Consider the following 26,928-nt stretch of genomic DNA (forward strand, 5'->3'; position numbering starts at 1 on the left):
ATAGCAGAAAAAGAAGATAAGTTTGCGCTGTCAATTGAAGGCCGCATTTCGTTATGTGTTTGTTTAAGTTTGTTTTTAGATGATATCTTTTTATACAACATGCTCCAAAGTTGAGTTGCAGTGTTAACCAAAGTGCATGAGTGGTATTTTGGGATGTCACTCTGTAATTTTGTAATAATACTTTGAAAAATGAAGGCAGAGGTCAAAGACGTATACGACTTCGATTGGTCTAATGCATGCGATGAGTAAGTTATTCACCACACCTCACTACTGGCTTCTTTAATTAATTAGGATTTTATTGATCAACTACTGACGGCTGCGTTAACTCTTTCTTTCCATGTTTTCCAGGGGGAAGGAATCATTTATAAATTTGTTGCTACCGTTACTAGATTCTGGACAAGAAATAGATCTGTATAATTGGCTCAAGGAGCACCGCCTGTTACTACGATCAGGAAAATGCCCATCCAAGTTTTGTGGTGCGGACATGATTTGGTCAAAAGCTCGAGTGCGAGATAAATACAACTGGAAATGCTCTATGAAAGGGTGAGTTTGTGAGAGACATGCCTTGCTATCAGTCATAGATGCCTTTGTCGTATGTTGCCTACCGATTTGCAGTTTTATGTACTTACCATTTTTTTTGCAAATGGAGATGGACAAATTTACTTTTGTCAGAGTATGTGAGGGTACCTCATTTTTTGAAAATGTTAACCTCATTTTCTTCCACACTGGATGGTAGTGCCTCTTGGCCCTAATGATGTTGTTGCGGGCATAGCGATGGCATAAATATTTTAGTAGTTTCATTTTCACCATTTAACTATTTATCCTGGGAGTTGGCTCAAGGATATTCGGCTGGGGATTTTTTGACCAGTGTTATTTTATCCAGGTTATCATTTTTTTAAATACTGCATAAACGCTTATATATGTGAATTAACGGGATTAGAGGTTCACTGTTGGGTTGGAGGTGGTACCCAGGTACGGCTTACAGGGATGACTTGGGATTTCCGTTCCATTAAATAAATATAGAAAATTATTTATTCAAGCTTGACTTACTTATCATCAATACGACGGAATTATCTTATTAATATTAGCTAGAAAAAGAATAATGAATTGTGACTGGGTGGGTGCTTGAGGAGTCAACAGGCGTTTAAACCCTAGAATCGCATGGTAACCAAAACTTGCTTTAGTTGATCACTCAGATAAAAAAATTCCATCTGTCACCACACATCGTTTAGGATTTTTTCAGCCCTTATCCGCGAAACGATGAAATGAAAAGAGGAGCTTGCTAAAATTTGTTTGGCTGCAAAAGAAAGAATGGGGTCTGTCAGTCAGACCTGAAATCTTAATTGATCTGAAGAATTCAGTAAGTGGTAGGGAAAGATATGTCATAAGAAGAGAAGCCGTCCACATTCTGCTATTCTCTCATCATTTTTATTTAATAAGACACTGAAGTCTTCTCACTTTCCATGAGTTGGTATTGTCATTATTCCCTGGTTCACTAGCTTAGTCAAAGAGATCCACACATTGGAGGAAAGAATGTCTCACAAGAGTGTAAACAGCAATGAACCACTGGTGGTTGAGGAGTAGCTGAGAAGATGTTACTATTTAGGCCTGGTTTACAATGGGACGTAAGCTGTAAGATAGTCTCCAATTGGAGATGTAAGATGTAGGGAAAAATCGATATCAAGGTGTTAATGGAAACAGTTGTGCATAAATATCATGTCTGGCACTCAAGACCTGTTTTTTTGTGTGATAGTGGAATTTGCCGTGCCACTTTTTGCAAAATGTATGTATTCTTCCACCTACTCAGTGCACTTATTTTACACTGTTCCTATGTACTTAATTTTTCACTGTGTTTAGTCACATAGAGTGACTTGATACATATATGATCAACATTACCTCCTCAGAATGTTAATATTTTTCCTTTATTCTTAGGCACTAGTTAAAATCAAAATAATTAATTCATTTATGCAGTATGCAATATTTTCATGTAGCAAGTGCAGGCATAATGTTCACTTGGATATTAGTTTATTTGCATTATAAACACCTTGCATTGCCTATTCATGGAGGCTTTTGCGGTCCATGGCTGATAAAAATAATAGTTTATTATTTTTATTTTTATCAACCTTACCTTTCCCATAGTTTTACATTTCTTGGGCGTAATGGCTATGGTCAAATGAATTACCTACCTCTCACTTCTGGTTTTGCTAGTCTGCACTAACAGCAGTCATGCTTGAGATGATTGGCAGGACATAATACCGAAGGATGAACATGGACCGTTTTTCTTTCAGCTTAAACATCATGGAATAGCATTTTGGCTCCCTTACACCTGTGGCAGTCACCTCCTTGAGAGGTTACTCTTCTCTTTCCTGCGTGGTGGGCTCATAAGACAAATTTTATTGTTAATCATTTCATTGTGTATTTCAGACCAGACCCCGGGAAAAAATATGCCAAAGATTTTATTTTCTTAGGATAGTGATATGCATGTACTTAATTGATAGACCACTGTTTTATACTAGAAATAGAGCCTGGCATGAGATGAAATTCATTATTTACATTGTTATAGATGGATAAGAAGTAAGGATGAGTCGGTTCTTATATATTTTCGGTTCTCAAAACCAGTCCGGTTTTCCACCATCAGTTCTTGATACTTGGTTCCAAGGATGAAATCTTATTGTCTGAATTAATGCAAATGTAAATGAACAACCACAAGAAGTGAATGAAAATAATTTCACGAAATATGTAAATAAGCAGGAAAGCTCTGTAAAAAAAACTTAAGATAGTCTCCATAATTTTGTGTACTGAATTGTTGAGGCCTTTACTTTGTAGAATTCCTATATATGGTTGGAAGCAAAGTAATTTTCTTCCAACCATATCCATAATTTTATTTACCAAGTAGAAGGGTTTTAATAACAAATTAAAGAATGTATGATCAAACAATGTGCCACATTACATCAGGCAGTCTGTGGTTTGTTATCCAGTATCTGTTTTAAAAAAATCAACATTTTTACCCTATGTGGGTCTAATCTATTCTTTTTTTTGACAGAAATATCGTCTGCATTGCTGAACGGGCAATCACTGGAAACAGTATTAGTCGATAGTTTGAAGGGTCGCAGGAAATATGCTTGGATCATGGTTTACGTGCTGCATAGATAGCATATCACCAGGATCAATAGTGAAAGTACCCCAACTTCTGATGACATCATCTGTTAATTTGTTGTGACTTGGAGTTGTTGTAGTCAGTTCAAAATATATTCTTGATGCTGTGATGTAACTTAAATTCTTACTTTAGTGGCAGCCAAGCACTGCACAGGTCGCAGTGCCACCTGTCAGGTCATGCTGGTGCATACGGATGTACCGATGACTATATTCTTATTTTGCCACGCACCACGGCTGCTCTAGTGTGTGGCTGCCTTCATTGCCATCTGATGACATTACATTGCAACAACGAAAATTTGATTGAATATATATAAGAGTTTTAAAGAATTACTGATAATGTTCACTTGCAATATGGGATTTTAAGTTATGAATGAAAGCTGAAAGAATCTCGTGCAAGACACTGGCCATGGCCTTGAATATGCTGCAGACAATCCCGAATTCGGGTGCCAAATTCAAATCCTCGCCACCGTTCTGAGCTGGTTCGATAGTACCGACTTTATGCGATCGGTTCTCGATACATGTTCCACAGGCCAAAAACTGGCAGTACTGAGAACCTGGTACCGGAACCGACCCATCTCTAGTGAGAAGGCTTTCAGCCATTACACTGTTCTGCAAAAAATAGTTAAAAAAATGCCTGGCTACAATTTATGGTGTTTCTGGCTAATTTTGGGTTGCTGAATCCAAAAATGACCTCAGTTTTTTTCTATCACCCTCCATTTCTATGAGCAACGCCTAAATTGGGGAAAACAACCCCTTATCTAAACTTATCGCTTTTCAAGGGACTTTTACTAATGTTATCTGCTTCTGATTGAAAAGACGTTTTAAGGCTATCAGGGTCAAGAGAGACAAACTTCACTGGGGTTGAAAATATTTTGGGGGGTGAAAATAAAAAAAAAAACTTTAACATACATTAAAGTAACCATTTTCATTCGTTTTTTATGACATATGATATGGTAGCTAATGGAAAAGTTTTTAAGCGATGAATACACTGTTCACCCCCCATTTTTTAAAGGATTAATATAACATAAAATATAAGAGGGGATGGGGGATGTAGGAGGGGGTACAGGAAGTGGTATATAAGGAGCTGCCACAAAAATCTGGAATATAGGTTTCCTTTAAAACAGTGGCATATCCAACAGGAACCGAAGGTAAATCGTGGCCGTTGTTTAGTAAATTAACCCTTAAACTTGTCTTCGACGAGTCAATGAATAACCTCGGGATCTCTGGATGGTCTGGATCATTCGTAATCGCTAATTCCCTCATCAGTCCTTCAATAGCAGTGCAGAAAATCAGATTATCATTTTCATCATCCGTTGAAAAAAATTAAGGGATTGGGAAAAGGGATTGAGGGTTGACTGTCTGCCTCTCTAATAAGACACATTCACCAAAAGATTCCACTGCTGCAAATGCGAGCCAAGAAGCTGAGCTTTACACTTTGGTCAAGTCTAAATCTTGTGTTAGATCAGTTAGGTCCTCTTGTGTCATGGGATGAGGTGCCCTTTTTGACTAGTCTGGGGTTCTTCCACATCAGGGATGTAATCTTCATCTCGGCGGCTAGGACCTGCTTCCACTTCCGGGGTAGTTTCGTTCATTAAGACATCAGAATTATCGAGGGTGTTAGTAGCTTGAGCTTTAGGGATAGGAATAGCATAACTATTCTTCACCGGGTGAATTGCTGACGGTAAATTCGGATAAATCATTTGAGGATTTTTTTTTAACCCAAGGTAGGTTTGGCAAAAAAAAACAATGGTAAGTGGGTTCAACTCAAACCATTGGCACTCCGAAATTTAGGGAACAATTTCCCCAGTTTAGCCATTCACAAAGACTTCTATGACCACCACTGCAACAGAATTTAGGGGCCCACGATTTGCCGTGGTCACCAATTTTACACCTGAAATAAAGTTCATAAGATTATTGCACAATGGCAGTCATTGCTTTCCTTTGGTCTTTTAGCACTAAATCTTCGCAGGTGTTACAGAATGAATTGGGATGATTTTTGCAAGATCACGGAATGATCGCGAGAAAACACTTTATCGCTCGCAAAATAACACCCTAAATTGAACACAAGCTAGAAAAAAAAGATCTTGGAAAAATTATAACCCGACACGTAGGAAAGAGTGTGACGTACTGAATCGACCACTGATTTATTTCATAGATGAACATCAGCTAGTGCGACTGCCAAGACACATGAAAACACGTTGAAACGTGTCCTAGCGTGTCAAAGATGTGGTGAATAACTTTTACAGTGTATTTCACAATTTTTCCCAATGTGTTTACAATGTGATCTCTCCATTCTATTTGGGTTTTCACCGTGCCCGTTGTGTTTTAGTGACAACAGTTTTGCTGACATTGCAGTCAGCGTCTTCAGGTTGAAGGAGGAAACTGTTGTCACTAAAACACAACGGACATGGTGAAAACCCGAATAGAACGGAGAGATCATCTAATCAACGCCGCGAAAATCTTCGAACCTACAGTATTTACAATGTATTTCTTAACGTTTTCCAATGTATTTAATGGAAAGGTCTCACCTATTACTTTGAATGTAAGGAGGACAACGAAGTCAAATCATGAGCCCCCAAACGCTGTTAAAATAATATTTTGACAAATCTGATGTGATTAGATTTTTTTGGCTGATCTTTACACCACTTCCTAAAGGGGATGGGGGGTATACGAGTGGTATCACTCATATACCCGCTTTCCCCTCTTATATGTTATATTAATCCTTTACAAAATAGGGGGGTGAACAGTTTATTCATCCCTTAAAAGCTTTTCCATTAGCTACCATATCATGTTTCGTAAAAAACGTAGAAAAATGGTTATTTTAATGTTTTTTATAGTTTTTTTTTTTTTTCAATTTTCGTCCCCTAAATCTTTTCAACCCCAGTGAAGTTTGTCTCTCGCTTGACCCTGATAGCCTTTAAACATTTTTTCAATCAGAAGCAGATAACATTAGTAAAAGTCCCTTGAAAAGCGATAAGTTTAGATAAGGGGTTGCTCGTAAAAATGGAGGGTGATAGAAAAAAAGGGAGGTCATTTTCGGATTCAGCAACCCAAAATTAGCCAGAAACAACGTTAATTGTAGCCAGGCATTTTTTGGAGTATTTTTTTGCAGAACAGTGTTATTTGAGGGTGTCCCTCATATCCATACTTTGGCACAGTGCATCTCTACCTCTCAGTTTGCTGTGAACACATAAATAACATTAGCACATTATTTTGTTGGCACCAGTGTCATGCAGGGTCAAGAGTTAACTTGTTATGTATCATGAATGGTGCTGGAGAAATAGGCTAGGAAACATGATGGAAGGGGTAATTTGGATGTATGTATAGAGAGGAAGGAAGTTTTTCGAAAGTCTCAGTTTTCAAAACTATCTTGAAAGCCTGGGAAGTTATGGTTTAAGGTTGATTTCAATACCCTTTTGCCTCTTTTTTAGGTGTACTCTTTCTGTCAAATGGTACGATTTATTTTTCTCTTTGTGACACAGATGTGCTGGGAGATTACCCATTCGTCATAGTTCCTTCTTCAGTAACATACACTGTGAGATGAGGAAAGCTTTGGAGACCATCCTTGGTTGGTGTGAACGACAGTCTGTTGAAGAGTGCGCTTCCCGTTTAGGTAATAAATGCTTAATGGTTTCTCTTTTATTTAACCAAAAAGGGTTAATATTCATTTCGGTGATTTAATGGTGATTGGGGCTTACTTTTATTAGTTTAAATTTTATATTTGTTGTAAAATTTTTGTAATTAGTTGGTCATTAGGGGATATTATTCATGTATATATGTATTATGAAATGTCAAGTGCATACATTTTGAATTACCACTGAGTGAATTATTTGGTCTTGACTCAAAGTGCGATCAAATTGGAGCATTACTCCTAGACTAAGGCTTATGTGGCTGTTTATTGAGAGGTTAGCTGAAAACGAAGTAAAAAACTATTTGGGCTTCAAATATTCTCATAGTCAATTGTAAAAAATATATCTTTGTGTACTACTTTTTGCACTGTTTATTATTAACTTGAAATTATTCCTACAGTCAAAAATTAACTTTCATTATAAATAGTAATATCTATCAAATTTATCTTGAAAGCCAGGGAAATTTAGTAATTATTTTTGGGTGTTGACATCCTGGACCACTTCAGAACTTGCCATCTTAGAGTAGGAAAAATAAAATGGTTTCCAAGACTGTAATTCATTTGAACCGGTGAGGTTTCTAAGGGATTCAAGATATCTATTAAGCTCATGAAGAATGTTTTTATGACAGATTATTGCTCATGGTGTCTAGAAGGCAACCACAAGGATAAAAAGGCCTTCAGAAGACAAAAAACAACTCTTCTGATGAAAGCAAAACGTAATTGATAGGGATACTAAAACATAAGCAGCAATATTCTTCCTGAATTCAATAATTACTTTAACCAGGAACTCGATGAAAATACAAAACATATTCATACATGAACACAGAAAAGAACATCTGCTACCATTTCATTATTTCTCATCCGTGCGAGAAATTTCAGTTAATCCTTAATGAAATGATACTAAATACATACTAATATGCATTGTACCATCAGGAAACATATCATTGGCGGCTTATTTTCTGCTTTGTCTGAAATGAAATTGGTTAAACAGAGGGTGGATGATGGGCAACCTCCACTGGGAGGGGTTTCATTGAGGTGAGGAGAATAGCCTTTCAATGTCTGAGAGCAATATGCATGACTACCCTCTAAAGATACCACAGGGTATCATGCAATAAATAATGCTAAAAACAAGCTTGAAAAAGGGGAATGCATCTATGTCTGCTCACAGTTGATTGAATGAGGATTATCAGCGGATTTTAACCCTCTTCACTCACTGAAAGTCGAGGATCCACAATGAAATCATGAAATAGTGCACTGAGGCACATTTAACCCTTTCGCTGCTGTTCAATCTCCGAAAACCTACTCCTCACATGTGGCGAAAAGGTTAAAATGTGTTTCATGGGCCCATGGAACAGGTACTTCCAGGATGGGTGTGGTTCACCCTCCAAAGGGTCGCTAATCCGCGACCCTATCCTCAACGAGCTCATCCACGCAGAACCGTCTCCTCGACCCTACCAGCATCAGGGGGCCTCCCTCAGACCCAGGGGGGCCTCCCTCCCGAAAAGTGACCGCTCTGACTGCAATTTGAAAATCAATCAATCAATCCGATCATCAAAAAGTGATTGTTTTCATCGCAATCCTGCCAATCAAGCAATCAAGTACGTCTTTGAACCGTGTTTCTGCGATGAAAAATAACGATTTTGTTAACTTTGCAAAAAACGTGGCTGCGGACCGCCGGAAAATGGCCATTTTAGCAAAGTTAACAAAATCGTTATTTTTCATCGCAGAAACACGGTTCAAAGACGTACTTGATTGCTTGATTGGCAGGATTGCGATGAAAACAATCATTTTTTGATGATCAGATTGATTGATTGATTTTCAAATTGCAGTCAGAGCGGTCACTTTTCGGGAGGGAGACCCCCCGCTACCCCGGTAGGGTCGATGAGACGGTCCTGCCAGAGTGAGCTGGTTCTAGGATAGGGTGATGGATTAGCAACCTTTCGGAGTGCTTTGGTGAAAGTGCTGACCACATGGCAGGGACGAAGAAAAAGTATGTCCACAGCAGTCTGCCGTGCGGACGTACTAGGTACGTTCACAGCAGTGGAAGGGTTAAGGCCAAGCTAACGAGCCACACTCAGTCTGGAAAAGGAGATTATTATTCTTGTAATAAATATATTACAATTTCTTATATTTAAATTGTCAGGCAGTAAACATTAAGTGAAATTTAGTTAAATTACCCTTTGTGCTCATTGCCTGCTCTCTGAGTAAACAAATCATGGTTACAGTCCAGTTCAATTCCAAACTAAGTACTTGAATCACATTTTCAATTTATTGTTCTCTGGAGGGATAGTGTCAGTGATAGCTTTCCAGGAAATTTGAAGATAATAAATAATCGTCATTTTCTGGATCATGTAGGCATATTTGCTGTTCTTTCAATGTTCTCTGCACTCATTTAATTGAAGGCTAAATGTGGTGTTCCAATTGCTTTTTGCGATGGCTCTTGGTTGCTTTCATGATGATTTAGTGAAATACCCACCCTTAATGAAAAAAAAATTTTTCTTGTGATTTAAAAGATTAAAGCTTTTTTTTGTCGTCATAATTTAGTAAAAAAGAAAAGCATTCTTGCCAATATTTTAATTTTTATCACTTTGTGCAAAAATCTAGCCTATTAAATGCAAAAAAATGATGAAAATGTCTAAATCTGCCATTTTGGTAGGAACAGGACTGTGTGAGGTAAATGATGATATCTTCCATATTATTTTTTTAACTATTATATATTCAGTACATTCTGAAATGTCCTGTAAAGCATGAAAGTCATATTTATTAGGTCAATTGGTGTGGTATACCCTGTGTCTCTGATAGAAGGTAGCTGCTCACAAAGGTTTTGAAGCTATGATCTCTTAAACAAAATATTCTATGACGCAAAATTTAAAAGTATGTTGTGTTATTCTAAAGGTAGTGAAATTGTAGAACTGCTTTTTATTACGTTTTGGTAACTACTACTACAAATGCTACTCGCCTTTTTCTATTGCTAAAACTTTAAACAATTATGCTGTCAATGAGTTCATGTGTCTATATGTGAAAGTGTTAGGGCCGGAACAGCCTTATGCCTTCTTTTCTTCCATTTGAATTTCCCTCTTTTCTTCTTTTTCCCGCCTGCCTTGGTTTTTTTGTTTTGTGCCGTACTTTTTTGCCATAGAGTTTACATTACTAAGGAGGCCCCACTAGGTGGCGGTAGCAGTCATAATTTGAACACGGGTCCCGCGCATTAATTCAAACTCCAACTTTTGCCACTTGTGGCGCGACCGACACTACCATCCCCTTCATTTGGCTTGTTGTCAGTGGCGGCTTATGAGTGATCGGCTGTTATCATCCTCTGTGAGCCGAGAATTTCACCGATTTTGGTGTTTTTTTTTAGTATTTCTCCACCGGTAAGATATTTACGAAATATCATGGGTAAATCTCGGTGTTTTGTGCCCGGATGCAGCTCCGGCTACGATTGGGAGCTGAGGGAAAATAAGCGGTTGGGGATACAGGACCATAGCAAGAATTTTTATCATACAGACTGTCCCAAGGGTCGTGTGTCATTTTTGACCTGTAATTTTACTAACTTTGCATGGAGCAATATTCATGAAAAATGTCACACTTATGGGGAAAGGTCCTAAGTTTTGTTGAGTGTAAGCAAAATTTTACAATTTTGACCTCACAAAGTAGGTCCAAACCAAAAATTTGAATTTGCCTTATGGGGTTTCAATGTTAAAAAAATCGAAATAGACAAAAGTGTGAATTTCATTGACCAATATGTAAATTCTTAGGTTTTCGGACACGAGAAAACCGAAAATAACACTTTTATTCACGAATATTCAACCGTTGACCCAGTAAGGTCACCGTCAAGGTCATAAGGGTGGCAAATGGAATAGCATACCAACAAAGGTGTCGATCCATGGGTTTTGTAGGGTGCCCAAGTCATTGTTATGGTCCAAATACCCGTATTATTCACTAATTGACCTCCGAGGGTCACCACGGGGGTCAAAGGTCATAGAGTTAAAAGTCGGGCAATCATAAAAACCAAGGGGTCAAACCATAGGTTTTGAAGGGTGCCAAAGTCGGTTAGGCTGTTCGTAGATCCGTATTGTTGATTTTTTGACCTTCGAAGGTCACAATTGGGGTCAAAGGTCATAGAGACAAACGTCGAGCCATCATGACAACCAAGGTGTCAAACCATAGGTTTTGAAGGGTGCCAAAGTCGGTTAGGCTGTTCGTAGATCCGTATTGTTGATTTTTTGACCTCCGAAGGTCACAATTGGGGTCAAAGGTCTTAGAGTCAAACGTCAAGCCATCATGACAACCAAGGTGTCAAACCATAGGTTTTGAAGGGTGCCAAAGTCGGTTAGGCTGTTCGTACATCCGTATTGTTGATATTTTGACCTCCGAAGGTCATAATGGGGGTCAAGGGTCATAGAGTTAAATCGGCCCACCATGACAGTAAAAGAGTGTAACAATGTGTTTTAAAGGGTGCCCAAGTCAGTTTTGCTGTTTTTAAATCCATATTGTCGACTTTTTATTACCAGCGAGGGTCACAATGGGGTCAGAGGTCATAGAGGTATGTTTTTAAATAATAGGAAAACTAATGTCCCCAACCAAAGGTTGTTCGTCGTGATGGCTCGACGTTTGACTCTATGACCTTTGACCCCAATTGTGACCTTCGGAGGTCAAAAAATCAACAATACGGATCTACGAACAGCCTAACCGACTTTGGCACCCTTCAAAACCTATGGTTTGACCCCGTGGTTTTTATGATTGCCCGACTTTTAACTCTATGACCTTTGACCCCCGTGGTGACCCTCGGAGGTCAATTAGTGAATAATACGGGTATTTGGACAATAACAATGACTTGGGCACCCTACAAAACCCATGGATCGACACCTTTGTTGGTATGCTACTCCATTTGCCACCCTTATGACCTTGACGGTGACCTTACTGGGTCAACGGTTGAATATTCGTAAATAAAAGTGTTATTTTCGGTTTTCTCGTGTCCGAAAACCTAAGAATTGACATATTGGTCAATGAAATTCACACTTTTGTCTATCTCGATTTTTTTAACATTGAAACCCCATAAGGCAAATTCAAATTTTTGGTTTGGACCTACTTTGTGAGGTCAAAATTGTAAAATTTTGCTTACACTCAACAAAACTTAGGACCTTTCCCCATAAGTGTGACAATTTTCATGAATATTGCTCCATGCAAAGTTAGTAAAATTACAGGTCAAAAATGACACACGACCCTTGGGACAGTCTGTATGATAAAAATTCTTGCTATGGTCCTAATACCGGATCTGACCCGTCCCCAAGTGTGCCTAGGTGGTCTGCTAATGATGTCAACGAGTGCTCTTCTTTATGAGCTGCGCAGGAATCATTTTTAATTCTCTAAAACATAGGTGCCGGAAGTTTAAAGACATGGTTGATATCTATGGGCCCTCAAACTTAATTCAGGCTGGGGAAAGTTAACAGCGTTTCCTTACCCACTTATTCTTCCCTTCTCTCAACGTGAATTAGCGTACCGATTTTGTGATTACGTACATTTTCACCACCAGGAAACTACTTAAACTCACGGTGATAGTTATATTTTCGTGGGCAGTTGACACGAACTTTATTTTTTAGCAATGAACGATTGAGACATGGATTCAAATTCGCCACAAAGCGTGCCTCTCGCGGCCATATTAGGGTGCCTTCACAGCTCCGCGTTGCGTCGACGCCACGAGAGCTCCCGCTCCGCCAGCAAATTTTGCCCTTCACAGCACTGCGTTGCGAAACGTGGATTCAAATTCGCCGCGTAGCGTGCCTCTTGTGGGCGTGCCGCTTTGGAACAACCGGGGCTGGCTACATCAGCGCCGCTATTTGATGCGACCGGTGGGAATCACAGGAACCAAGGGAGTGGAGAATCCTGTGTAGAGTATTTATGTTTTTTGCCTAAAGAGGGCTTGAGCAGCACCGGAAGAACGGTGCTGGCCTGCGGCACCGGTATTCATTCATTCGCTTGGGTCCGGGCGAAGACGACAGCTTTCGTTCGCCTGAGTTCAAGGCGAAGAGCGTTTATCTCGTCGAAGCTCTGACGAGAATCAAGTGGTGGACGGACGCATGGGGTGGAGAGTTCGGGCGGAAGCCAAGGTAAGGCGGGATTCCCTTCCTTATTTTCTTCCACCCCCGTCATTTCTTCCTTTCACTGTATTTAAATTTTGGTTTCCAGTCCCTCATTTCTCTTTTCTTATTATTTTCGTCGTAAATGTAAGGCTAGTTCCGGCCCTGCATGCATTGCATTTCGGGCGGAGCACAACGGCCCCGTGACGCGACATTTTTTGGTGCCGAAACCCGGGACAGATTTGGAAATCATTAGGCTTTATTTTATTTTATTTTAATTTATTTAGTGCGTTTAGTGCAATCATGCCAGAAAGTGAAATAACCACGAGACAGAATTTCGAATCGCGTCTATCCCTTCTGCGATTCAAACGGGACCAGTTCAAAGCCACTCTTTCGGTCGCGTATGATTTGGCACGTCAGTTGAGTGAATACCAGGGGCGAGTCAGGGAGCATCCTAATTTTGGCGTATTTTCTGCCAGGTGTTCTAGTCTAAAGGAGGTTTATCGTGGTTTTTTAGATGAAAATTTGGCAATTTTTGAGCACTGCAATAATTGCAATCGCGCGGACGTGTATAAGATAGATTCCGTTTTGGCAAAGGAGTTCGAGGAGAAGTATTATTTTATTTTGTCTGTTTCTGATGGATTGAGGGCGTCCACGAGCGATGTGGACGGGGAAGCCCCTGTGCAATCCCAAAAATGTAAACTCCCAGCCATTGATGTTCCGAAGTTTTCGGGGTTGTTTTCTGAATGGCCCGCTTTTCGCGATATATTTAAATCGGTGGTGCATTACCGGAATGATATATCCGCCATTGAAAAATTTTCTTATCTTAAATCTTCTCTCCAAGGTAAGGCATTGGCAATAATTGCCTCTGTACCTTTTGGCGAAGCTCATTATCCATCCGCATGGAGAGAATTAAACGATTTTTATGATAATCCTCGCATTCTTGGATTTTCATTTTTGGACAAAATGTTGTTTCCAGAAATTTCTAATAATCAAGCAGAGTTACAACAATTCGTGAAAACGTTTGCAGAAATGTATGCGGCTTTAGGGACCCTGAATATTCCAGATTTGGGAGAATTTATTTTATTCCGCTTAGCCGCTCGAGTTTTGAATTCTGAGATATTATCCCAGTTTGAAGGATCGCTGAGTGGAAACATGTTCCCTTCTGTAACAAATCTAATTGATTTTGTAAAGAAAAGAATTAAAATTCTGCAAACATCAAGTGGATCGGTTTCTAAATTTACCTCCACGAATTCTCGAGGTAGGTTTAAATTTTCTCTGCCAGTTTCAGCCAACGAAGCCTCTTCAAGGATGTCTAATTATTCAGAGAAACGGGATAATTGCCCATTGTGTTCTTCTTTGCATCCTTTATTTAAATGTCCACGTTACATTGAAATGAGTTGTAATCAACGTTCAACCTTTGTGCGGTCAAAAGGGCTGTGTCTCAATTGCCTAAGGCCGGGTCATTGGGCTCCCAAGTGTCAAGCAAGAGGTATGCGCTGTCAAAGATGTAAACGCTATCACCACACGTCTTTACATAATTCTGCCGAAGACGGGAACTCAGTCGGCGCGAAGGACGCAGGAAAGGTTTCCACCGGATTGCGTGACGATAGTCAAGAGGGTATTTCCTTGTCAAAAACATCTACCACCTCATCCATACCCCCTGCTATCATATCGTCATGCACTCGGAGTGATCGGCAGCATTCGACTATTCTAGGCACAGCGGTTGCCTTGATTCAGGCTAGTAATGGGGCGTGGGAGCGTATCAGAGTTCTAATAGATCCGGGCTCACAGTTATCCATTATTTCGTCCTCGGCGGTAAGGCGATTATCTTTGCCCATCTCCGCTTACGAGGGCGAGCTATTTGGCTTAGCGCATGTTCCCCTGCAGCAACCCAACGGTCAGGTTTTATGCTCTTTATCTCCAAGGCATACGTCATCCCCCGTATTGACCACGAGGTCGGTTGTAGTATCGGAGGTCTTAAATGAACTTCCAACAACTCCTATCCCACTCTATCTTTTCAAAAAATTTGCACATTTGCGTCTCGCAGATCCCGAGTTCGATAGACCGGCCCCCGTAGAAATGTTATTGGGCATGGATTTATTTCCTAGGATTCTTCTTGGTGGGCGGAAATCATTGTCTTACGCAAATGTGATAGCTATGAATTCTGTGTTCGGTTGGGTTATAATGGGAAGTTATCCAACCATTTCCCCCCAGAATCCTTCTCAGGTAATTTCGCTGGCTATTGGTAAGAGGGAGACACTTCTTCTCAATCAACTGAAAAGGTTTTGGGAAGTGGAAGAAGTGGAGGTCGAAATTCTACCGAGACCTGAAGACGTGCAATGCGAAGTAGGGTTTCAAAATACGCATCGGCGTATGCCTGACGGTAGATATCAAGTTATGTTGCCATTTAAGGCATGTCCTCCCACTCTGGGAGATTCTCATGGATATGCTATCACGCGCTGGATGAACACGGAGCGCAGATTGTCAAGGAACTCGCGTTTAAAAGGCGAGTACCATAAATTCATGAGCGAGTACGAGTCGCTGGGACATATGTCCAGGTCTACGAGTCCCGGATCGTATTATCTGCCCCATCATGCCGTGTTTAAGGATGCTTCTCAGTGCGGTCAAATACGTGTTGTTTTCGATGCCTCGGCGAAGACATCACTCGGTATTTCACTAAATGACGTCTTAGAAACTGGTCCCAAACTTCAAAAGGACATTTTTGACCTTTTAATTGGATTTAGGACGCATAAGGTCGCGTTTATTACCGACATTGTGAAAATGTATCGACAAATATCGTTACATCCCGACCATCGCACCTATCAACACGTTGTCTTCCGAGAGGATCCATCGTCCTCATTATTGGATTATGAATTGAATACGGTGACCTACGGAGTTGTTTCTTCACCTTTTCTAGCGATCAGAACTCTACATCAGCTCGCCAGTGATGAAGGACAAAATTTCCCGTTAGCCTCAAAGGTGCTTCTTCATGACACATATGTTGATGATATCGTCACGGGAGCGAGCTCGATTGCAGAGGCACTAAATTTGCAAAAGCAATTAATTTCCTTGCTTTTATCAGGAGGCTTTTCTCTTGGAAAATGGGCAAGCAATGCTCCGGAATTGTTAAGTCATATTCCCGAGGAGAAACGGGTATCAATTTTAAATTTTGATTCGAGCGATGTTTGCCTTTTAAAAGTTTTGGGAATGTATTGGTCACCAAAATCCGATACTTTTTCCTATCATGTCAATTTTGATACGGTGGTCAATTCAAAAAGAAAGCTGCTTTCGAACATTGCCAGAATTTTTGACCCGATTGGGGCTTTGTCTCCCGTAACTTTATGGGCTAAAGTTTTGATGCAATCCCTGTGGAATGAAAAATTATCTTGGGATGATTCCCTTCCAGAAGTCATTAAGAATCAATGGGATAATTTTGTCTCGCAGAGTCAGTTGTTGCAGCAGATAAAGTTTCCTCGATATATATTTCCACGGTCTTCTTCAGAGGCGCAACTGATCGGATTCTGTGATGCATCGGAGCGCGGCTACGGTGCGGTGGTGTATATAAGAACGATCGCAGAATCAGAAATTAATGTTCATCTAGTTGCAGCTAAAAGTAAAGTTGCTCCCTTGAAAACTTTATCTATTCCAAGGCTTGAGTTAATGGGAGCGTATTTATTATCTAAGCTTCTATCCCGTTTGTCATCTTTATTGGACAAAAGACTTCAGATCCTCAAAATATATGCCTGGACCGATTCTCAGATTGTGTTGGCGTGGTTGCGAATGTCACCTCATTTATTAAAGACCTTTGTTGCTAACAGAATCACTAACATTACGGCTTCAATTCCCAGTTCTTCGTGGAGACATATTGAATCATCCAACAATCCAGCGGATTGTGTTTCGAGGGGAATGATGCCAAATCAGTTGCTGCTATGTGACTTATATTGGTCAGGTCCGGAATTTCTAAAGGAGGATGAATCAAAGTGGCCATCTATACCTTCGGAAAGTAAATATGCAAATGATCTACCGGAGGTTAAGATTCAAGCGCAATGGGCAGGGGCCATCCAAGATGAAAAGGGATGTTCATGTCATTGGATGAAGGCGTACTCCTGCTACTTGAAATTAATACGAACAGTTGTATTTGCGCGTAGATTTATCTCTGGTTGTAAGGGAGTGCAGCGACCATCCAATCTTCTTATTTTGGAATCTGAATGGACCGAATCTCTTAACCTCATCATAAAACTGGTTCAGAAATGTCATTTCAAGGATGTCCTCCATTCTATTTCTAGAAACAAGTGTCTTCATTCTACTTTTGCTCGTCTATCTCCTATTATAGATGATCAAGGGATCCTCAGGGTGGGCGGCAGGCTCATTAATTCCGCATTGCCTCAATCACAAAAACAACCTGTTTTGTTGCCTAAAGAGAGTCATCTCTCTAGATTGATTGTGCGACATTATCACTTTGCATCTCTGCACGGGGGACCTCGAATGGTAGAGGCATTAATAGTCAGAAAATTTTGGATTATATCTGGTAGAGCACTTGTGAGATCGGAAATAATTAAGTGCATTGTGTGTGCACGTTATCGAGGAGCTCACCTTCAGCCCATTATGTCACCGTTACCATCGGCGCGGGTTGTCCCTAACCCACCATTTTCTTTAATTGGAGTAGATTATGGGGGTCCTTTCACCTACAAGTTAAGTAATAGGAGAAATGCAGCACATGATAAATGTTATTTGTGTCTATTTATCTGCTTCACCACTAAGGCGGTTCATTTAGAGTTAGTGACATCTGTCAACCATAGCTTTTATAGCGGGATTTCAGAGATTCATATCCCGACGCGGTATCCCTAAAGTGATACATTCAGATTGTGGCACTAATTTTGTCGGGGCAGATAGATATCTAAAAGATCTGTACCAAATGATCCGTTCACAGGACCACAAGAAGGCCTTAACGTCATTTTTGCCCGATTCAGGTATAGTTTGGAAGTTTAATCCTCCTTCTGCTCCTCATTTTGGGGCACTATGGGAGGCTGGCATTAAATCAGTGAAATATCATTTGCGCAGATTTCTTCATGGTCACGCTCTAAACTTCGAAGAATACGCGACTTTATTTAGTAAAATCGAAGCCATTTTAAATTCACGACCGTTGACTCCAATATCATCCGATCCTTCGGAGATTGACTGCCTCACGCCTGGTCATTTTTTGATAGGGCGTCCACTAATAGGACTGCCTGCTCATATTACAGACGAATATTTTCCTCTTCCCGTTAGGTGGCGACTGGTAGAGCAAATTTATCACCACTTCTGGCGTCGGTGGTCGTGGGAATATCTGCATACATTACAGCAGAGATCGAAATGGACGCAAATGTCCCCAAATATAAAAATCGGGCAATTGGTTTTAATACGTGAACCGAACCTTCCCCCGTCTCAGTGGATAATGGGGCGTATACTTAAAACATTTGCCGATTCCACAGGCGTAATTAGGGTCGTGGAATTACAGTGCGCATCAGGTACATTAAAGAGGCCCGTGGTTAAGTTGGTGCCTCTACCAACAGCAGAATAGATTTTTTGTTTATATTTGTGATAGATCGGATGTAAGATTTTTTTTTTTCTCGCTAGTTGCGCGTTAGTTTCGTTTTTAACATTCTTATTCCTTCTAATTCCCTATCCACGGCCTAACCTGAGTCCTGTAGTAAGTCTTCCAGATGGGCCTCTGGAAGTGAAGCTATAGTATCCCAAACCCAACTCTTAGGATAGGACTAAGAACGCAGCTTATTTCAGTTTTCGTTATAAAGAGGTGAATTTTTGCTAAATTCAGGTGGGCGGTATGTTCGGGCCGGAACAGCCTTATGCCTTCTTTTCTTCCATTTGAATTTCCCTCTTTTCTTCTTTTTCCCGCCTGCCTTGGTTTTTTTGTTTTGTGCCGTACTTTTTTGCCTAAAGAGGGCTTGAGCAGCACCGGAAGAACGGTGCTGGCCTGCGGCACCGGTATTCATTCATTCGCTTGGGTCCGGGCGAAGACGACAGCTTTCGTTCGCCTGAGTTCAAGGCGAAGAGCGTTTATCTCGTCGAAGCTCTGACGAGAATCAAGTGGTGGACGGACGCATGGGGTGGAGAGTTCGGGCGGAAGCCAAGGTAAGGCGGGATTCCCTTCCTTATTTTCTTCCACCCCCGTCATTTCTTCCTTTCACTGTATTTAAATTTTGGTTTCCAGTCCCTCATTTCTCTTTTCTTATTATTTTCGTCGTAAATGTAAGGCTAGTTCCGGCCCTGCATGCATTGCATTTCGGGCGGAGCACAACGGCCCCGTGACGCGACAGAAAGTGTGATATAAACTATTTAATGCGAGTGTATAAACTATTTAATTTTTGGTGTTCAGCAGTAATCTGGCATTTTGGTTCAGCGTTGCTTGAAAATTAGATGTTCTTTGCAGCTTTTATCATTGAGAATATCAAATGAATTAAGCACTTCATCAGAAATATACCCTGAAGGTGTGATGCCTTTAGTCTCAGTTACATGATGCAATAACTTGTATGAGTACTTTTACATATTAGTGTATGGTTTTAACTGGAAGTTGTAAGACTGCAGGAACCATATTAGAGCTGGATATACTTCTGTTAATTCAAGTTGGGTTGTTATTTTATGAATTACTACATTCATTAATTTATGCATTGACCAGTATATGTTAATGTATCATGTGAAATGCAAAGGGCCTGATTTGAAATTTTCGAAGTTCATACTAGTATTTCAATAATTATCATGTGCATAAAAACTAATTTATTATAAAGAAGTTGAAGGTTTGAGGTGTTACTTTATGGAATTTATTCGTATTTAATGAAAGTTAAACTATGTTTTTCATCCTGAGGATGACGCAGTGCGTTGAAACCATGGTTGTGATCTAATAAATATTCAATATCGAAAAACATAGTTTAATTTTCATTCAATTACTATAAAGATTTAATTTTATGTGAGTAATCCTACTTGAAAGTAATTGTTTTACTTCTTCATTTAAAATTATTACATTTGGAATCATTCAGAGGTGAGTAAAACTATTTTTTTGTATCATCATGCCATTTATGTTATCTATTTTAGCCTTATTTAAATCATTGTATTGTAATGTTGGATATGATAATTCACAGGCATGTGGAGGTGTAGAATGCTGCTCCGGTATTTCTCTGTGTCAAAACTTCCATTATTGCTGACATTTCAGAGCATGGATTTGCTAAAACATCCTTTTACTGATATTTTTGTTATGCCCCTCACGCAATTCCCTCCCTTTGAAATACAGGAGGAGAATTTTGCTGTCTTCATTTTCTCTCCCCTACCTCTCTCTTTTTGTTAAATGCTTCATGATATAAGGTGCCTCCTCAGAATATGTAGTGGTACACTCCTTCCTATTGGCCTCTTTTCTTGCTCCATCCTATGTGTCCTTCCTCATATCATTTCCATGAATTTTCCTCCACTCTCTTTTCTCATTTAAGTTTTGTTCTGAACAATTAGATTACATAGCTACACATTCCATTCCATTGGGAGTGAGACGGTAGCCATTGCTGTCTGGACTTTAAATTTGACTTTCAAAACCCCAGTGATCCCTATGCCTCTCAAAAATCCCCTCAATGGTGTCTCTCAAAAATATTCTACTCCTCAACCTTACAGTTGCCCTCTTATCACATCCTATGAATATTCTCATTCCCTTTTTTCAGATCTTTCCTCTGGAAACATGTACTCTGCTATTCATACTCTCCCTCTATGCAATTATATTCTTGTCAGTTCATTTCCTAGTGGAACTTTCTTATTTTATATTTTCCAGTTTTTTAAGGTTTCCTTCTTTTTACAATTTATGTTCTTTTTTACGAACAGTATACCACAGTTAACCATTGTGCTGTATCTGAAACTTTTCAAGTAAAGAAACAAGTCCTGTATTCTCAAGGCTAATATTGATGTATGTTTTGAGGATGGAGGTTGACTCATGCTCCTTAAGATTGTGATGATGGAGGTTTCAATGCAGTGGAAAAGCAGATAAGCTGTCATCATAGCTATATTTGTTTTTTTTTATTTTGCAAAATTTTTGCAACAATAAGCATGAAGAATATTTAGTTTTACATGTTACTATGCTTAATGGAGTTTTATCTGTGAATTTTTTGTTTTGCCAAGTATGTTCTGATGTTGTATTTTGGATTGCTCATGTTTTGGTTGCATTTTATGTTCCAATGCAATGCTCTCCCACAATGTAGAACAATAAGCAGTAGTGTGATATTTCAACAGAAGGCTTTAGAAAGATATTCTGTTTGGATAATTTCACCGCAGTTCAGCAAGCCATTGACCCTCTGGGTTTTAGTCTTTGATCTACATTTTTGAAAGGGCATGTATTCACCTGAAAATAAATATGTATTCTGCATCTGTTGTGAAAAAAATTGTGCAGTTTATGCCCATTTTAATATTTTCACATTTTTTTCTAAAAAATGCATTGAATCACATTATTCTTTATTCATATTATCTCTCAATACTTAGGTGCAATAATAGTTTTTGGCTTATTTAAAACTGAAACTTTGCTCCAGACATTTAATATCAATTAAATTGCTGTATGATATTTATTATTTTTTAAAACTTAAATCCATCTAATATTTTCCAGAACTTTGATGCTATAATACACTCATATCTAAGTTACTATGGCTTAATTTAATTTACAAGTTAGTGCCAACTTATGAATTCAATTTTAATTAGTACATATTAAAAAACTTGCATTTTTTTTAGCACTAGCAACTCAAATATTTTTCTTCATCAAACTTCTCCAAACATTGTACTTAGAAGTGTATGCACTCTTATCCAGGAATTTTGATCAAAATCTGAGACCACAAGGGAAAAAAATAGGTTGAATTAAGCTGGAATGATTGAAATACCATTATTGTTGAAACCCATTCATTCACAGAATGTTTGGAATTTTAGTATCCACTGTTGCAGAAATTTAAAATACATTTGGTTTTTGGGTTGCTCTCTATTTGTTTAGGCTAACTCATTTTCTCATTTCTGCAGATTTATGTCCAAGAGTGGTCACCAGGATATACAAACAGTGTATCGATGTGGCAGCTGAGAACATTGCAGCACATCAAGAGGAATGGGCTCTCGGCGGCATTGGCGGTGTGGTCCTCGTTGATGTTTTTCCTAGTGTATACATGAGCCCTAACTACTTGGCAAAGCAAAGTCCCAATGAAGCAAGGCCAAAAAGAATCCTCTGCATTGCCGACCTCAAATGCTTGCCTCCACGGGTGTGGATGACCTTGCTGGATGATAAGTTTGAGGATCTGAAGAAAGTGAAAGAGGAGTGCGAGGAGCAGCTGAGTGAGCCTCCAGTCAAAAAGAAGCGAATCAGCTGGAAGGGAGGCGGGGACCGGGAGGAGAAGGGAGTCGGTGCTGTCTTAGCCCACCTGGCCCAGATCGTTTTGCCTGGAACCAAGGTGGTCGGGACATCTCGTTGGGTGCCACAGCAGCCTCTGCAGCGCCTCACTGGTCTATGCGGGGTGTCGGTGGAGTCTCTGGTTGCCCTCGACCAACCAGACACCAAGTGCATGTTGAATAATTTACGTGAGTAAATTTTTATTCGAACAGTCTCCTGTTTCATTTGATGAGGGCTTATGTTTGAAGGAGGCAGGAATGGCAGTTTCTATGGAGAAGGGCCATAATATGAGATTGATGTTCCTAAGTTGTAGTTGGCTTACTTTTGTTGTGCTGCAGTCATTAATAGTTCCCTGGGAAAGTCCTGCTAAATTTGGTCTCTCTTATGTCTTCACAAGTTATCATATTTGCTACTATACAAGGGAATAGGTTTCTTGTTTATTGTGCCCACTGATTGGTCTATCTATCTAATAATTGACGTGTGAGGTATGCATGTGATCAGTTTCTTGTGATATTTAGAAAATATTCTACCTTCCTTTGTATGTCAGTGTGGGATGTTTGAGTGACCTCTGTGGCGTATCAGTATATCCAATAACTCTTCACAAACCCATGAGCTGTATACATTTATAGTTTTTATGAAAGATAGTATTTTAAAAATGCATTTGAAACGGAATAAAATATATGTAGTAGAAAATGACTTGATTGTTGGGCTGAAAGGACAGAATTAATGTGAAAAATAGTGTCCTTGCAACTTGAAGTGTGAGTAATAGTGAAAGTAGTCATTTCAAATCTCATACTTTTGTTAAATTTGGTTGTGTTTTGCAAACAATTTTAATTATCCCATTGTAACGTTTTTTTATTACACCTTAAAACACAAATGTCACTGACACAAAATTAAAACACATTTAAAAGCTTCCATGGCAAAACTCTCGGAAGTGAAAACACACCCGCACGCCACAACTTTTACAACCATACTCCCCTTCGCCATCCACAACAATCACTTGCCTCATTGTTCCTCTTCCACCAATTGTCACATCAACACTTAACTCACATATAAGGCAAAATTAATTGTTACACCATCAGTATTTGAAACTGCAACAATTTTTATTTTGCTATGAAAGAGCAAAATGTTAATGTATTTTCTTCAAAGATGTGAAATCCATTCCTAAAAAATAACATGCTGTTGCTATAGAAGTAGGGGTAAAATTTCTGATTGTTTGACCCACTCATTAACTTCTTTCTTTCTGCATGAAAAGTGGAATATCTCAGCACAATATTCTATTTTTTCATGGTTACACTATTTTCCAGATTAGAAAATTAGAAATTAGAAATCTTCAAACATTGCTTAAATTTCAGTTTGAGTAATTTTCACTTTAACGTTGATCAACTTTCTGGGTCAAATTACATGCTGAAAATAGTTTTGGTCTTCCGACTATTCCAAAGCTCGAAATGTGCCCTTATGATTGGACTTCATTCATTTCACTCAATGGATTTCATTCCTTTCAGGTTTCCAATAGTTTATACCGACTAATGATGAAATTTCTTCTTATTAGGTGGAATTTGGCGAACCACCTCTGAAATATGCGAAGAAGCCCAAACATTGCCACGGAGGGATGCGCGCCAGTACATGCTAGAATATATGTGGCGTCAAATCAATGGATCCTCTTCATCTGCTGCTTTAGAAAACATCCTGGGGCATATAGCCAGTCACTATAGTGATGCAAAGGCTGCAGTGAAAGTAGAGACTATTGACTTGTAGTTTCAAAGGCTATATGCTTAGCCTTCCATATGGTGCTCATGTTATGGCTGCTATCAGGTATTTTTACCATAATTTAGGGGATTGTATAATGTTTACCTCTCTATATTAGTACCTGTGAGTGAAAATTCCTGGCAGCTATTTTTTTATGCATTTTGTGTTATCCATTCTTAACATTAATTATTAATGTTTATGGTGTAAAAAGTATACCTACTCCATCGTGAAAATCATTGAGTTAACTGCCTTTGTCTTGAATTAAGTCTTATAGCATGCCTTCCCTTGCCTATGTTCCTAAAGTGTTAAAATAATTATTGTTAGCATCATTTACCAAGCAGTTGAAGGTCATTCAGCTACAAAACCCAGGATCTTTTGTATAAATATTCAAGATCACCTTTAGGGATCTCAGGGCGAAAGGAGTTAAATAGAATTTGTGGGCAGTGTTCTCAATTACTTTTCGATTCATTCTTTCCGGGTAATTAGCAGAGTTTTTTTGTAGAATGGAGAAGTTTTTCAGGATTTTTCTTGTATACCTGAAATTCCTGTAGCTTATCACATTTTTTTCCTCAAATAAAAGCAATGGCAGTGTTTGAGTTTGATCGTTAGAAAGTCTGTTATCCATTATAGGAGAATACCAGGAAAGATTAACTCTAAGTATTCATCATTTAGTTATATAATTCATCTTGTTTTTTGTTGTAAGAAGTGTTTTCTTTTGCGAGATGCTAATTAGCATTATAGCATTTTCGTCACCTGTGTTCTGTAGTTAATCGTTTATTTCTAGGATTTCTTTGCTTTCGCTTTGAAATTATTAGTGTTATATGCAGCTAAGGATCCTTTTTGAAGATAAAACCTTAATGTATGCGGTGCCTTGCTTGTTCGAAAATATTTTCTTGTGCTTGAATTCGAAAATATTTTTTACTACACAGTTTTTCATTTCCTGTGTTTGAAGTTAATAATTTAAAGAACTCTGCTGGAGTTTTGTTAGTGTAGGAATTGCCGAGATTGATCTTGTTTAAATGAATGCATATTAAGCAAATTGAAACATTTTGCCTAAAATGATTTCATTATTTAAACTCATCTTCAGCTCTGGGTCATAAATTTATGAAATCAATTCAAAAGCCAATAACGTGTTTTGTAAAAGTTAATTTTCATCCTCAACATTAAAAATGGCATTTTTCTCTGCACTTTCTTACTCATAGAAAATAATAAATAAGGCTGTCATAAATTATTTTATATATAGAGCCCCCAATAAGACCTCTTGGATTTATTTACTTAATATCCATAATGAGGTGAAGCAAGGGTTGTTGAGTAAAAATTTATAGCATCTCTTAGTCTTTTTCTGGGATATGTGGTAAGTTGGATGATCTTATTCTGTGTTAAATATGCCAGCAATATTTGTAGACATGATATTTTGTTTAATCTGGTTAAAGTTAAGGCTGCTCAAAGGTCAGTTGCTTTGTTCGAAAAAATTTGAAATTATATACATCTGTTTATTCATGAATAATGCATATTTTTTTATGAAGTGTTGGAAATGTGTCCAATTCTATATAAGCAAGTACAAAGTTTGTTGTATTAGTGTTACGGAACACTGTGTAATGGATGAAAAGTTGATTTGATTTCATTTTATTAACCATGGACTTCATTAAAATTTATTTTGAGTGTTGTAGTCCTCTTAATTTGTTGTAGTTACTGGGATAAAAACTCTTTCAACATAGCTCTCTTGTAGAAATAATGATTTTAGTGTAGGTGTTGATGCTTACGTTTGTTTTTCAAGTAAACTCTGACAGTGTTAATTAGTGAGGAATTCTTAATGTTATTTGCTTGGGCAAAAAAACTAAAAGCCGCTATTTTATTGTGACACCTTCAGCTTTTGGAATGAGCATTATTGTATTGCTGGTGTTGAAAAATCATATAGCATATTGAGCTTTGCTGTTCATGTAATAATTTGAGTGATAACCTAACCTTAGTTCTTTTTTTCAGTAAGTATTTTTTGGTCTGAATGTAAAGCTAAATTTCTTCTAGTATAGATCTTTGTGGAACTCTGGCTCTGCCAATGGAATTATAATGCCTTTGGTATGGATGGACTATGATGGTACTCTGTTGTAAATGTACCTGCATAATGTATCTAACTTTCCAGGAATAATGATTCCTTGCAAAATAGTTAATTTGTTTTAGTAGCCCCTGTTATTAAGAAATTGGTGGTGAACATGATGCTTATTTGTGTATAGTGTCGTGAGGTAGACCTAGGTTCAGGGGAATTTTCGAGCTAATTTTTGCATTAATAATGAGTACATGTATACCATATCTCTTGTTGCATTTTTGTGTTATAATCATTTAAAGGTGTGTTAGAATTCTATTATAAGATAAATGATATTCTTCTCTAGGCTTCTGAGGGTGGTTGTTTATAAAGATAGAGGCCTACTGGGCCCGACTCTGAGTAGGTCCATTTCTTCACAGGTGACAGTTTCTACAGGGTTCTCTCAGCTTCCTCACTTCACAGAGTTGCTGAGATGCATATTTTTTTGCCAACTTATGTGTCGTAATATTGATTAGGATAGCATTAGTTTAGCTGTTGGTGTAAGTGTATTTTCTTCAATACTTATTTCCATGGACTGGAAAGGAAATGGACATCTTCTCTTTAGAAATTGACCTCATACTTCTCTATTTCTATGGATCTATTGTATCACCTGTGGAAAATATTGATGCACTGGACATGATTTTGAAGTGGCTAATCTAATAATGGAAAATACTTAAATACTTTGAATAAGAAATACACGAGGCTGCACGAGGTTGCCAAGGATGATCATAATTCCTACAGAGGAGATGGTTATTCCCCTGCCAACACATGGAAACGAGTATTGAAGGAAAAGGTGAACACCAATGGCTGATCTAGTGTTAGCTGAACCTATGTATATGATATA

At 38.7% G+C, this 26,928-nt stretch overlaps 1 protein-coding gene across 1 annotated transcript; it reads left to right on the plus strand.

The window, feature by feature from the left end:
- The first annotated feature begins 88 nt into the window (after positions 1-88).
- LOC124158680 lies at positions 89-26,928 on the plus strand. Its single transcript, XM_046533910.1, has 5 exons — positions 89-245; positions 349-543; positions 6,639-6,769; positions 21,895-22,443; positions 23,808-26,928. Exons 1-5 carry the CDS (start codon positions 190-192, stop codon positions 24,011-24,013), a joined length of 1,137 nt encoding a protein of 378 aa, XP_046389866.1. The 5' UTR covers positions 89-189; the 3' UTR covers positions 24,014-26,928.

This window comes from Ischnura elegans, chromosome 5 (assembly GCF_921293095.1).
Source record: "Ischnura elegans chromosome 5, ioIscEleg1.1, whole genome shotgun sequence".
NCBI lineage: Eukaryota > Metazoa > Arthropoda > Insecta > Odonata > Coenagrionidae > Ischnura > Ischnura elegans.